At 38.4% G+C, this 15,188-nt stretch overlaps 1 protein-coding gene across 1 annotated transcript; it reads left to right on the top strand.

Moving 5' to 3' along the window:
• The first annotated feature begins 296 nt into the window (after positions 1–296).
• LOC143598463 (uncharacterized) lies at positions 297–1,943 on the top strand. The gene is made up of 2 exons (XM_077076669.1): positions 297–743; positions 828–1,943. Exon 2 carries the CDS (start codon positions 975–977, stop codon positions 1,941–1,943), a length of 969 nt encoding a protein of 322 aa, XP_076932784.1. The 5' UTR covers positions 297–743; positions 828–974.
• Positions 1,944–15,188: the final 13,245 nt, after the last annotated feature.

A 15,188-nucleotide genomic window follows, 5' to 3' on the forward strand; every position in this document is an offset into this window, starting at 1 on the left:
ACAAGCAGCACCTGGTGAACTGTCAACCTTTTTAGGTTTCTTAACCATTTTTCGACCTTCTTTAACCTTGCAAAACTTTTAATACAGAACCTCTTGAAGATCGTCATTCTGGCTATCACAGTTCTCAATGTCAACATTTTCAGCACATAAAGTAGAGCCAACAAGATTGTTAACACATTGAAAACTAGGCTTGATTTCCTTTAGGGATCCTGATCCATCAGTTTTAGATTGAACCCGTTTACCATATCTTTAATTATTTAATTTAATCTTTTTAAACTTTAAATTAATTAAATATTCAGAGGATATAACCGCGTCGATACATTGATTATACAACTGAGACCTATACTTTTAATTATATACACAATTTATTGATAAATATGAATGAAATACATTATGTAAGTCTTATATTCATAAAGTTTCTTTATCTATTCAGTATTATGGCTGATCAAATAGATAAAGATCCTCCGATTGCTGAGCAAGAGCAACCACAACAAGAACAAGAAGAAGTGATTTTGTTGCCATATGACAAGAAACACAACATTTGTGCTTATGTTGATCCAAATGTTGCTGACGTAGCTGTGTTTGGGGATTTACTGGCATTTTTACGTCGTTCAGTGATACATTATGCTATAACTGCTCGACCAAAGGTTTATTTAAGTATAATAAGACAATATTGGAATACTGCCGAATACGTTGAAGTAGAGAATCATATCCGAGCTACAATAAACCGAACTCCTATCACAGTAGATACTGATGTAATCAGACGTGTGCTTCGTTATGGAGATGATGATGATAATCCATGTGATTTCGACAAGGAATTAATCAAGGGTTTGTTTCGGCATGTACGTTATGGTGGAGACATTGAAGACTCCATGTTTAACAAGAATGGTTTGTGCCCACCTTATAAGTATCTCCTACACGTATTAATTCAGTGTTTGGGTGGACGTCGAGGTGGCTTTGATGAATGCTGAATCATGCCGCAATCGGCTTTTATGGCACTTGTTCTGAACAAGCCATTTAACTTCTTAGAGCTGGTCTTCTATCATTCGAAAGAGCAATGTCAGCAAACGGCTCAGAAAAAGAAGAAGTTCCTCATGTATCCAAGATTTTTGCAGCTGATTATTCACGACTTGATACCCAACTTGGTTATTGATCAAACATTGGTGGATGATGTTCTTTCCTTAGAACACATGAAAGCTGATACTGTGCGTAGAATGCCGATCTATCGTAAGGAGAGGCCGCATGACAAACGTATGATTGGTCATATCATTAACCCTGATTATGTATGTCCTCTCGAGGATTGTTGGATCCATGATGACTCGGATTCCGAGCGTGAGGGAGAAGAAGGTGGTAACGATGGAGGTGATGATGGGAATGATAGTGATGATGGTGGAAATGGTGGTGATGGTAATGCTGCTTTTCGAGAACAAGAAGCTGTCGTTGAAGCTGCGTTAGCTGCTACTATTGCAACTCAACAAGAACGAAAACGAAAGGGTAAAGAGTTGGCAACTGCAGGTTCATCAAAGAGACGTGTGTCAGCTGGGGCTGGAATTTCTTTTGGTGTTCAACCGTCTCGTCCTATTACTCCTCAACGCCTAGCAGTGCCGCTTACTACTAGCACTCCGATGTTTACTTTGACGACGACGATGGTTCCTCATAACAGGCTTCGTATGATTCCTCAAATGGCATTAGCTGATATACCAAGTCCTTCTGTTACTTCTTCTACTATTACTCGAACACCGACCATGATGCCTCCTCCACCTAGTGATGTCTCATTTATGAGAATTACACGGCATCAGGGACCAATCCAGCTGGTTCATCCATATCTTTACAATATGCCAACAAATCGTCAAACAGACATGCTATTGAATCTTCTTCATTTGTATGAAAATCAAATGTCTGTTGATCGTCTGAACCAGGAACGTCTCATGGAGAATCAGTAGAAGATGTTAAGTTATAACTCCTACTGCCAGAGAGAGACAAAGGAGCTCCGTGCGATTGTTGAGTCTCAGGGGGTGAAAATGAAAGAACAGGAGGATCTCATCCTGCAGTTAACTTGCAAGGATGATGCTTTGAAAAAGCTTAAGAATGATGAGGATGATCCTGATGAGTCTAATGCAGGAAGTGAGCCTAAACAAACGCACGGCTCATCTTCAGGTGCAGGTACTAGTGTAGGTGGTGACTCGGATAAGCAGATTATTGTTCATCAAGATTACACAGCTGCTAAACCTATCGAGATGATCGAAGCTGACATTGTAATGTTTGTTGATGGACCGGGGGTGATCAGGAGTGTGGTGAACAGGGATAAGATTCAGGCAGGTCAGTTTGTTGAGAAATCACTAACACGAGAGCAGATTTCATTACTGCTTGGTTTTAATGAAGACGAATTAACCGTGTTAGAAGCTGAACCTGACGTTGAGGTATTAAACGATGAAGAGATCTTAAATGATCCGACAATGGATATGAATACGAACTTTATTTATGAGGATGAGGAAGTTGAAGTGGAGGAAATGACGGTGAAGGAATATCCTGATCTGTTTCAATATACCAATGTTGATCAGGGTGCTCCTGTATTTAATGTGTCAACGGTGAAAGCGGCTGAGGATCACTTGGAGAAAACGTCTAAGGGTAAAAATGTAGTTGACCCAAGGCATGATCCTTCTCTGTCTGACAATGATCAATGGTTCAAGTATCGGAATAAGGGGGCTGATAAGATTATTGACGCGTATCGTTATGTGGAAAAAGTGATGAAGGTTGAAGCTATTGCTCATGGCAAAGCTAACCAAATGACGTCTTTCAATACCGTCTCAAAGGTACAAGGTGACATAGTCTCTTAGATGTTTGATTCAGATTTGAAAGTTTATATTATAAAGTGGGAAAAGGGAGTTCAGTACTACGAATCTATGGCTGATGTTCTAACTCTACCAAGATGGGATGTGAGGACCCTAGCGGCTCGTCCTTTCTTGAACCGTGGAAAGAATCGGTTAGCAGAATGTTTTCACCAACATCTGCTATTCGAGGTCAATCATGGTTTCAAATTTCTTAAACCACAGGTTCCAGTACGCAAACGTATCGACGAGATTGATCCTAAGACTGGCTGGAAGAAACTTGTACTGAAGAAAAAGCCTCCGAAGACGATGAGAAGAGTACCATTGAAAACTCTAAATCAACACATCGTCAGTTTATTTAACCGCTGGTACTACGACAACCGTACCGGCGAGGCCGTCATTGTGCTTGGAATAGGGTTGAAGACCGAGCTGATCAAGATCATTGATCCAATGTGGCTGGTGAACCTAACCGAGACTGACAACGACGTGCTCCAAAACAACAGGATTTAATAGAGCGTCTTGAAGACTACGATCTGGCTATGCAGTTCCAACGCGTTGTGCGTGTATGTTATGAAAACGGGATCCATAGCTGCAGAGAATGGCAAACCAAGCGCTTCAACTAATTTAAAGACAAAGAGCTCAAGACGAGGGGGTGTCTATTAGTGCACGGTCTTGCGTCTCGAGTCTTTGTATTTATCATATATGTATTTATCGTTTAATTTATGTAATAAATTATTAAGATATTATGTTAGTTCATAAAGTTATAGTCTAGTGCGCTAAGGATGTTTAGCGAACTAGATCTAAGTATTTATCCCTCCTGATTCGTTAAGGATGTTTAACGACTCAGAGGTAATTCGTTAAGTTTATTTATTTAATATGTATGTAACGAAGCAGGTGTCTAGTTCTTTACGGAATGTGTAATGAACTATACCTATCTTCTATATATAGTGAACACTGTTCACGCTTAATTTAAGTTTCGTGTTTTAAGATTAACGAATTGTTGTCCAATTCTCTCTCGATCTTCATACTAATATTATCAACACACATACATACAATTAATATATATATATACACATCAAATAACAAATGAATCATACGTAATTACGAGCTTGATCCGTGTAAGGTTAATAGGATAATCAGGTCTGAGATCTGTTATCGTATCTAAATATTAAACACGAGTTCAAACAAGGTTAAGAGTGCCTTTTCATCGTCTTCTACCTTAGCAAGATCATCATCATCAAACATAGCAATAGGCTTCACAGTAACTACAGTAGAATTCTCACGTTGGTAAGTGATGACTTGGGGACCCTTAAATATGCTTCTCCAAAATTTGGCATCTTTCATCTTAACATATTTCTTGAATCTAAATTTCCACTAGCTAAACCCCATTATGGAGTCCAGTTCTTGATGAAGTGACGCATTGGATGATCCATTACTATTAGTTATTTGATCCGTTTTAGTTTAATTAGTCCAAAACAAATTTGAAGTCCAATAAACCAAGCCCAACTATGGTGAATCAGGCCCAAGATGTGTTCATAGTCAGCGTTGACCGAGAACCTTTGTTAACTTAGAACCTTAGTTGACCGAGAACGAAGCACAGAGAACACGTTGACCGAGAACACTTGATCCTGGCCGAGAACAATCAAACTTGGCAGAGAACGATAAGATCAGACCAATAACCCAGAATGATTGACCGAGAACCTCTTAAAAAATCCCGAGAATGGTTTAAACTGGCCGAAGGCTATCAAATCAGTTGAATTATGATTACAAACTTCCAAAATTAAAGGGATTTTATTTGTTTCCAAAATCAAAACTCAATCTCTTACCAAAACAACCTCTTCCTCTTCCCCGATAAACTGATCACCGGAAACTCACCCAAAACACCAAGAACACTTAGATCTTGAATCCGTTGATATCAAACCGATCCTTGAATGGTTCAAAAGGCTCTTATACCAATTGTAGGTCCTTCGATGGATCTTTCAATATGATATCAACTATCTCGATGTTAGTGCGGAATCCTTAACACGAGATGATTCAAGATGATCAACAAGAACACGTAAATCACACAAGGTAATGCTTCAAAAAATACGTATATTAAACGTCCAATGCTTAAGCATTTTACAATACTCGTTCAACAATACCAAAGTGAACGGCCAACCACAAACCCTACACAAGTTATCTATATATAGGAAACAAAAGAACTAGCCCAATAAAGCCCAAGACCACTGAGATCCTATTAAGTGATATCGGTTTACATCTACAAACACTTAACACAAATTACATTATAATCAACTAAGTACAAACCACTAAGTGTAGGCTCAACATAGAACCACAGAGAATTCAGGAAGAAGGGAATCACCCTTTAGTCTAACATATGGCACCGAAGCCATAATACCAGCTGAAATAGGCATGCCATCAAGAAGGATACAAGATCATGATATGAATGATAAGGAGCTTCGAATTAACCTGGATCTAGTCGAAAAATGAAGGGAAATGGCAGCCACAAGAGAATTAGATTATAAAAGAGGGATGGAGAAATATACAACAAAATAGTGAAAGAAATCATATTCGGAGAGGGAGAATATGTGATGAGAAACAATGAGGCTAGCCGCATGGAACTACATAGCAAGTTAGTTCCAAGGTGGGAAGGTCCCTACATTGTTGTCGAAGCTACAGAAAAATGGGCCTACAAGATGAAAAAGATGGATGGGATCCCCAGAATGTGGAATGGTGTCCACCTAAAGAAGTGTTACATGTAGACACAAGTGTAGGAAAAGCCAACTGTTAGGTTTTTCCTGTTTTCTTTTTTTTTTTAATGTTTTTAATCAAATAAAACTTACAATGTAAGCTATATCCTATGAGTTCAAGGATGATGTTAATGAGAAACTTAATCCCAATGAGATGATCATTTTCCATAGAAAAAGATTCAGAATAAATACGTGATAATCATTTTCCATAGAAATATGTACACAAGATATAAGAGTTTCGAAGAAATGATTATGAAAATTGGCATTTTCCACTGATAATTGTCCAGAAAAACAACAAATGTTATTGTTACTGTCTGGAAGCAAACTGACTATGACGATGTCGTGATAAATGCTATATATAATTTATAGGTCAAGTATAAGAAGCGAAATAAAATCTAAAAAATACCAACCTGGATATTGGAGACCCGCCACACCAATGAAGAGACTAGTCCATTATACATCTTCTTAAAGTGTTTAAAACCGTCCCGGGCACAAGAAAATAATAATTGATGAACCCTCAAGAAGAGGAGAAAAAAATAATGCTAAGTATATCATACTATGATATTCTAAATAAGCAATGATGTTTACCTATTGAAAAGTCATTTAAACTATTGAATGTGATGAACGAATAACAAGATCAACTATAGTTGATTACGTAACGAAGGAAAGCATTCATCCTAGAAGCTAACAAAATTATGCATAGCAAAACCTCTAAACATGCAAAGCAAAACCACAAATTGCGAAAAGTAACGCATCAAATTTCCTGCCCCAACATCATGGTACTTTTCAAAATCCAAGAACAAAAGAGTTCTTAACAAACATAAACTCCTCAAACAACAGAATCAAAAGTCTGACCGGCTTTCAGCACGGGGAACCTGGTATCACTCGACTCGATCAGTTGTACGGCGGGTGGGCCGGCCCGAAGATAGATGTCATGAATTCTGAAAACTGGCCGAAGTTAAACGCCCCATCGCCGTTGCTGCTTCCTTCTCCTTGTGGTGGTGGAGGTGCCATTGATTGCATTGGGCTGACCCACATTGAATGATGAAGTGGTGGTTCGGGATATCGTACCGAACCGTCAAACGGAGGAAGAGTCGTGTAATCCACGATTTGCGGATCCGCTACAATCGGTTCACCTGCATGCCATTGATCATGCATCCTCCGATTACAATCATCCAAGTACCTCATGTTCATCTCATGTTCACGCCCATACGCATTGGCACGGTTCCACATATCCAACCTGTCGTGCCTCTCTTTTGCGGCCCCTTTAGCATAGACCCCCATAAAAGTCTGATGATCGAATAGTGAACGCGACTCATCTGACCAATTTCCATACGTGGAGGGCCTATGCCTCTCCACCACCTCATTCATTGACCCCACATGGGCCCAGTTATTCCCGTAAGATTTATAACCATCCGAATAGTCCCAACCCCCGTGTTGGGAACTGCTGCCACCACCCACATCCATGTAATCGGGCTCACCTACCTCTTCCTCCTGCTCAATCTCATCTTCATCATCCTCCACTTGAACATCCTCTCTTGCTGCTCTCCATCTCACCTTATCACACACAAGAACATGGTGCCTATCAGTTTGTGTGTACTCACAACCTGGAAAATCTGACAACTTAAACTCTTTAAATACTTTGGTCATTCCCACCGACTCGTCAGTTATCACACCATGATTCTTTAACAATGTTGTGAACAGTGGACAATGCGGAATTAACTTCCGCTTATTGCTTTCTCGGCTGATCCAAATATTATGCATGACAAGATATCGGTAAGAAATAAGGGACTTTCCACACATCAACGCATACAAAACAGGAATATCACTGTTCCTTACTACCGAAATGTCCCCCCGACGAGGCATCACATTGTGCAAGAAAATAGACATCAACAACTTTGCCTCGATCTTCAAATCTTTTCTCATAATCTGATCACTAAAACCTTCTCTTGCTTTATCCACCTTTGCTAAAATCTTGTACCATTGAGGGTGCTTGTCGGGACAATCAAATAAATCTTTGGCAGAGGGGTATATGTATGAATTTCTTGGCTTGGTGTCAAAAAGCGCGATAAAATTAAATGAGTCAAATGACATCACCACTTTTTGACCTCCCACCGTCCCAATCAATTTCATGTAATTACCTTTTTTGTAAGCGGGACATCTTAATGTGGACATCCATTCTTCAATCTCTCAATCGTACAAAGTGTTAGTTTCGTTATCATAAAACTTTAACGCTGCTTCCCAACCCAAAGCTTCAAACTTGTCAATTATCCCAAAAGCCTCAAAACCAGGATCGGTGACCTCCTTCTCACACATGTATCCATCAAGTCGTTTATTCAGCGTAGTCCTTTTATCAACAAACACTTGCCATTCCGATGGGTACTTTGACAATCCTCCACCTTTCCAAGTGGGTTTTACCGTTTGTACTTGCACATATGCTTGCTATTCCTGCATCCCCTGTCTCTTTAATTGGGCTGCTCGCCCACTTGAAGATGATGCCTTTCCTTTTTCCTTTATCTAATGTTCTTCCCATCTACACACAACAAACAACCCAACCAAACCAAATTACGTAAACATCCTCATCCCCACACTTGCATGTTACTATGGTTGTGGATAATTACTTGTTAGTCAATTGATCAAAATTTTCAACATTTGCTTCAACATATAATTTCCAATTAATAAATATAACAAACATATGTTTGTAACAATTATTCACTATCCACAACCATACCATATAATCATCATACGCATTATTCAAACAAGCAAGTGGGTACATAGAAACAATCATAACAAACTTTCAACTTCAATACAATGTACCATCAATAATGAAAAGAGATTCCATACCTTTGTGTTGTTGAATATGTAGATGAAGAAAGCTTCAAACTAAACCAAAAACTCCAAATATTTCGGACTCTAATGTCCAAAATCGACCAACAAAACAAGAATTTCTTGCAAAAGCAATGACATAATTGAAATCCTTGTGAAATTCTAGCCAATTTAGGGTTATAGATCTTTGAAATTGGGAGTTAGGGTTTGTAAAGAGGGGTTTTGAGGAAGATTAAGATGGATGTTGAAGTAAATAATGAAAGTAGGTGGTTTGTGTGGTGTATAATGGGTTTTAAAATCTGATTTTTATTGTTTATTAATACAAAAACCCGGTTCCCTATTTCTCTCGTTGTCGGACCGTGGCCCAAGGTTTGAACCGTGGGTCACGGTTGACTCGAACCTGATCGCGATTTCTGGTGGACCGTGGCTCACGGTCTCAACCTTGAGTCACGGTTGAGATGTATCAGTTGAAACAGAAAGCACCGTACTGTGCAATCTCTCTTCACAGTTCCCCACGGTAGCCACCGTGGGCCACGGTTCCAACCGTGGTCCATGGTTCACTGATTAATTTTTTGTTTTTTTTTTTTGAAAAGCAAAAGGAACCAAGAAAAAAAACAAAATTAATTAAAACTAATTTACCCTAATTAAAATAAAAATAAAAATTACCCTACCCCCCATGAAAAACCCGAGTTGTCCACAACACGGTATATAAAAAAATCACAAAGACTTCCCCACACTTGATTTGGACAATTCCAAAGCGAAGAAGGTAGTTTTTAAAACCAATTTTATAACACTAAATTAACCTATACTAAAATATACAACATACCTTGGCCCTTTAGTTCGTTTCCTCATCCGGTGAGTGTAACAGGTAACTCACCCGGTCCACATCGAGCATATTGATGTCCTTTCCTTCAAAGTAAGGTTTAAGTCGTTGACCGTTCAACACTTGTTTTGTTTGTTCTTGGACATCTTCTATCTCCACATCACCAATTTGACCCACTTTTGTGATGACATATGGGCCCATCCACTTGCTCTTTAACTTACCCGGAAATAACTTTAGCCTTGAATTATACAACCACACCTTTTGTCCCACTTCAAAAGTCCGTTTTCTCAACTTTGCATCATGGACTTTCTTTAGTTTTTCTTTGTACGCGGAAGCACATTCATATGCTTCATACCGGATTTCCTCAATTTCGTTCAACTTCAACTTTCGTAATTCACCCGCTTCCTTATAATCCGCATTCACATTTTTGATCGCCCAAAACGCCTTATGTGCCAACTCCATTGGTAAATGACACCCTTTCCCATAAACTAACCGATAAGGAGTTGTGCCAATAGGAGTTTTGTAGGCGGTCCGATACGCCCACAATGCATCATTTAACTTAGCAGACCAATCCTTCCTCTCGACCCGCACCGTTTTCATCAAGATTTCTTTAATTTGGCGATTGGACACTTCAACTTGTCCACTTGTTTGTGGATGATAAGGAGTAGCAATTCGGTGATTCACATTATACCTTTTTAAAAGTTTCCCAAAATTAAAATTCTTGAAATGTGACCCACCATCACTTATAATAACCCGTGGGATACCAAACCGAGCAAAGATATTTGATTGAACGAATTTGCAAACTACCGAATGGTCATTGGTTCTTGTTGCTACCGCTTCTACCCACATGGACACATAATCAACCGTAACCAAGATATATAAAAATCCATTCGAGTTTGTAAACGGGCCCATAAAGTCAATTCCCCATACATCAAAAATCTCTAACACCAAAATCGGTTGCAATGGCAGTTCATCCCGTTTTGAGATACTACCCAACTTTTGGCAATTCAAACAATGTCGGGAATATTCACTTGCATCTTTAAAAAGGGTGGGCCTATAAAACCCACATTGGAGCACCCGGTAACCCGTCTTTTGACCACTAAAATGACCTCCACACGCCGATGCATGTGCATGAGTCAAAACTTCCCACACTTCAGAATCGGGAATACACTTCTTATCATTTGATCTGAACCAATCTTGAACAAATCCAGTTCGTCTCAAATATATTGTTTCACTTGGGCCATGAAATGTTGTCTTCTTTTCTTCACTCAATGACTTGGAATAGACCCCGTTTCTAAATAATTCACAAAGTGGGCATACCATGGTGTATTCGACACGGCTAACAATTGTTCATCGGGAAACCATTCGTTTATCTCCATCGGGTTATCAACACCCTCTAACGGAATTCGGGATAGGTGATCCGCCACGACATTTTCACACCCCTTTTTATCTCGAACCTCTAAATAAAACTATTGCAAAAGCAACACCCATCTAATTAACCGTGCTTTTGCATCCTTCTTTTCCATCAAATATCGAACCGCACTATGGTCCGAATAAACAATCACCTTACTCCCCCAAATATACGAGCGAAACTTATCCAAAGCATACACCACCGCAAGCAATTCTTTTTCGGTGGTTGTATAATTAAGTTGCGCTTCGGAATGTTTTACTCGCATAATAAATGACCACCGATTTTTTATCAACTCGTTGACCCAATACCGCCCCGATAGTAGTATCACTAGCATCACACATGATCTCAAACGGCTTTGACCAATCCGGTGGTTGTAAAATGGGAGCTTCCACCAACTGTTCCTTCAAAACATTAAATGCTTGCACACACTCATTAGTAAAATCAAAAGGAGCATCTTTTAATAATAAATTACATAAAGGTTTTGTGATTACACTAATGCCTTTAATAAATCTTCTATAAAAACCCGCATGCCCCAAAAATGACCTTACCCCTTTAATGTTTTTAGGTGGAGGTAAAGATGATATTACCCGAACCTTTGCCTTATCCACTTCCATTCCCCTTTCTGAAATAACGTGACCCAACACGATACCCTCTTGCACCATGAAGTGACTTTTCTCCCAACTTAGAACTAAATTTGTCTCAACACATCTTTTTAAAACTTTTTCTAATTCATTAAGACAAGTTTCATAAGTTGGACCAAAAATTGAAAAGTCATCCATAAATACCTCAAGTGACTCCCCGACCATATCCTAAAAAATACTCATCATACAACGTTGGAATGTGGACGGGGCATTACACAATTCGAATGGCATTCGCCGAAAACAAAAGTGCCATACGGACAGGTAAAAGTGGTCTTGTGTTGGTCATCCGGGTGAATGGCAATTTGGTTATAACCTGAGTACCCATCCAAAAAACAGTAATACTTTTGACCCGATAATTTTTGAATAATTTGGTCAATAAACGGTAATGGAAAATGATCTTTAGATGTAGCGGCATTTAATTTACGATAATCAATGCAAACTCACCACCCGATGACCGGTCGGGTGGCGATTTGTTCACCTCTTTCATCTTTAATTACCTGTATACCTGCTTTTTACGGTACCACCTGTGTAGGACTTACCCATGCGCTATCTGATATGGGATAAATGATTCCCGCATCCAACCACTTGATTACCTCTTTCTTCACAACTTCTCTCAAATTGGGATTCAACCTTCTTTGAGTCTCTCGGGTTGGTTTTGCCTCCTCGTTGGTGATGATTTTAGGCATAACTATAGATGGACTAATGCCTTTTAAATCGGCAATTTTACAACCTATAGCTGCTTTATTTGTCTTCAACACCTTCAACAATTGTTGTTCTTGGGCCTCTTCCAAATTCGATGCAATAATTACCGGTAATGTGTCATTTGTTGGAATCGATCTGCCCAAGACACATATTAGAGTTGATGTGGCTAGTACGTATTTATCGAAGTCGGGTCATACACAATAACAAGGTAGATAAACGCCACGATATTTATTATTAGATATGATCTAATTAATAAATATCAACACTTACAATATTTGGAAAATGGTTTTCTTAATATTTTCATTTGTGTGTTAAATAAATTATATGGATAATTTATATTTTGAGAGATGTTATTTAAATTGGTTAAATAACATATTGCATGTTACTTTTGATATGTTTTATTATAATAATTGTAAGTAATTAAAAGGGGATTTGAAATTTGGGTGGAAAAATTCCCACCTCTTCTCTCTCCTCCTTTTATTTCTTTCAAGACATGCAAGGGATACTATTGGTAGATCATTATTCTTGGGTGAATAATAATTTACACCTTCTCTCACACACACATTCTCTCTTCTTCTTTCTCTCCTTTGGAAGCCGAGAACAAGAAAGGGAAAAGGAACAAAGGTTGTTCTTGCAAGAGTGTTAAAGGACCCGAGCAACCAAGGTGTTTGTTGGAGCTTGTTGGGTATACAAGCTTGAGGATTTCTCTATTGAAGTCTAGCCGTTCATAAGCATCATCTCCTTCATTTTTTGGATTTGAAGGTAGTATGCCAAACCCCCTATGGTTGTTTTGATATCATGTATTTCGTATATGGATCCGGGCATTGGGTTTTATATAAAACGGGTTCTATATGTATTGGTAAACAAGATTTAAAACTAATTATTTCCGCTGTGTTTTTCTATATAATGGGTTATATGGACTTTGCTAATCTTGCTAAAACCCAACAATGGCATCAAGAGCCGCTTATACGGATACATGCTTCATAGATCTAAAAATTTTTGGGTTTTATGGTGTGGTTCACCATATGGCCGAAAGTTTTTTTGGGTTTTTTGGTTACCCCTTGGTTCCTCAAGATTATACTTTTCATGCATGTGATAATCTTGAAGAATTAAGTCATATGGATGATTAATTATTTTGTTTGGACAAAACCCGAAACTTTCGGTTTTGTTTCTCTTGGCCGAAAGTTTTATGGGTTAGAGGGGAACCATTTTGGTCTTCTAAGACCTTGCATATTTGGATGTGCATTTGGATGTTCATAACCTAGCCATGACCTTTGGATGTGTGTTTGTGTTGTGATTTATTCAATATTCAATTTGGTTGTAATATTATTTTATTTGGGTTTGTAATCTATTTATTCATTCATATTGGTTTGTAATTATAAATAGATTAGTTGTGTTATTTTACTAGAGAAAAATGTATTAGGATATATTTTTTTGTAAAAGAAGAAGCAACAAAGTTACGGTTTTGGTTTTGGGCCTTAATGGACTTCAAGTCCAAGTTGGGATTCTAACCCAATGACCAAAGCCCAAACTAGGAAGCCCAAGATAGCTAGGAGCTGAAGTTGGAGCCCATATGGAAGCCCAAATAAAATGGAAGAGTCACAACATAAGGTGGACACTTGAAGCCTATGGATACGGGATCAAGTGGGAGCTCACCGACACATGCCTTGTGTCATTCTCGTCCCTTAGGAGAGACCTTTTGACACACTTGTTTCGGTCAACAAGTGTTGTCTATTTAGGTGGCTATGGTTATGGAAATGTGCTTGTATTTTATGCTTGTATGGTTGTTTTAATTTTATTGTTTTATCATGTTTGGATGTTAACAATTAAAATCGACAACTTGCATAAAATTGGTTCCTTAGAAATCATTAGGTAATAAAATTGGTTTTAATAAAGGTTAATGATTTCACAATAAAATGGGTTTTATTTAATGGAATTTGAAAATTGGTTTCAAAGGTACCATACATTTGAATGCATGCAATTGGAAGGTACATTATATAGTTTTCCACTCTAGAATTTTGAAAACTAAAATCCCTTTTAAAACAAGTTGAACACCATCCTTTTATGCGACACTTAAGTCACTTGTAGACTTGAATCGTGGAATAGGGTCACCTAACAAAATTTAAGAAAACTTGTGATCTTGAGGTGGTTTTACAATACTTGTGGGATGAGGGTCACCTAACCACTTGTATGTGTAAACTCACACGTGTGTGTAAGTAGGACGACTTGATTGAAACCATGTGAATAGGGTCACCGATACATGGCGTTCAAAGGTGTTGATGGGATTAAACATGCCAACTAAACATATGATGTTTAACCGATCCCATAAACTAGAAGTTTCAAAGGGTTGCAATTCTCAAACGTTGACTACCTTGTTAATTTAAATAGTAGGATAAAGGTCACCTAACTACTATTTGGATGAAACGTTGGATTCTAGATTTTAATCAATAATTGTCTTGGAGACATTAAAGGGTATTAAAGATTAAAATTTATTGATATCGAAAATACTATATTGAACTTTGTTAATTCTTTATAGATGGCCGCAAACAATCCACAGAAAGCTATTATCCCTCATATGCATATTCTATAACTTAGATCCATTATGGACAAGGTTCGTCTAAACTTTATTAACTTTTTGGACTGGAATCGAAACTTGAGAATTGTTCTCAATGAAGAGAAGAAGTCCTATATATTAGACGATCCTATTCTTGATGAACCCGATGTCAACAACTTGGATGCCTATGCGGATTGGCTGAAATACACCAAAGATTCGGTGCAAGTTTCTTGCCTCATGTTGGGAACAATGATTCCCGAGATCCACAAGGATTTCGAGAATCATGGGGCGTAAGACATGATAACCCAGCTTAAGGAAATGTTCCTTACTCAAGCTAGGGTGGAGCGCTTCGAAACAGTTCGAGCACTTCATGCATGTCATATGGAAGAAACCCAATCCGTATCATCTTATGTGCTTAAGATGAAAAGTCACATTGATCGGCTTGAACGGCTTAACTGTCCCGTCTCAAAAGAGTTAGCCACGGATTTGATCCTAAACGTCCTAACTAAAAGGTTTGAGACATTTTTCATGAACTACAACATGAACGGATGGGACAAAAGCATTGGTGAGCTTCACGCAATGCTTAAGACAGCCGAAGCAGGCATGGGTAAAAATGTTTTACCCGTTCTTGAGATCAATGAAGATGGCTTGAAGAA

This window comes from Bidens hawaiensis, unplaced genomic scaffold (genome assembly GCF_021521415.1).
Source record: "Bidens hawaiensis isolate Kalapana, Puna unplaced genomic scaffold, B.hawaiensis_p1.1 tig00050408_1, whole genome shotgun sequence".
Classification (NCBI taxonomy): domain Eukaryota; kingdom Viridiplantae; phylum Streptophyta; class Magnoliopsida; order Asterales; family Asteraceae; genus Bidens; species Bidens hawaiensis.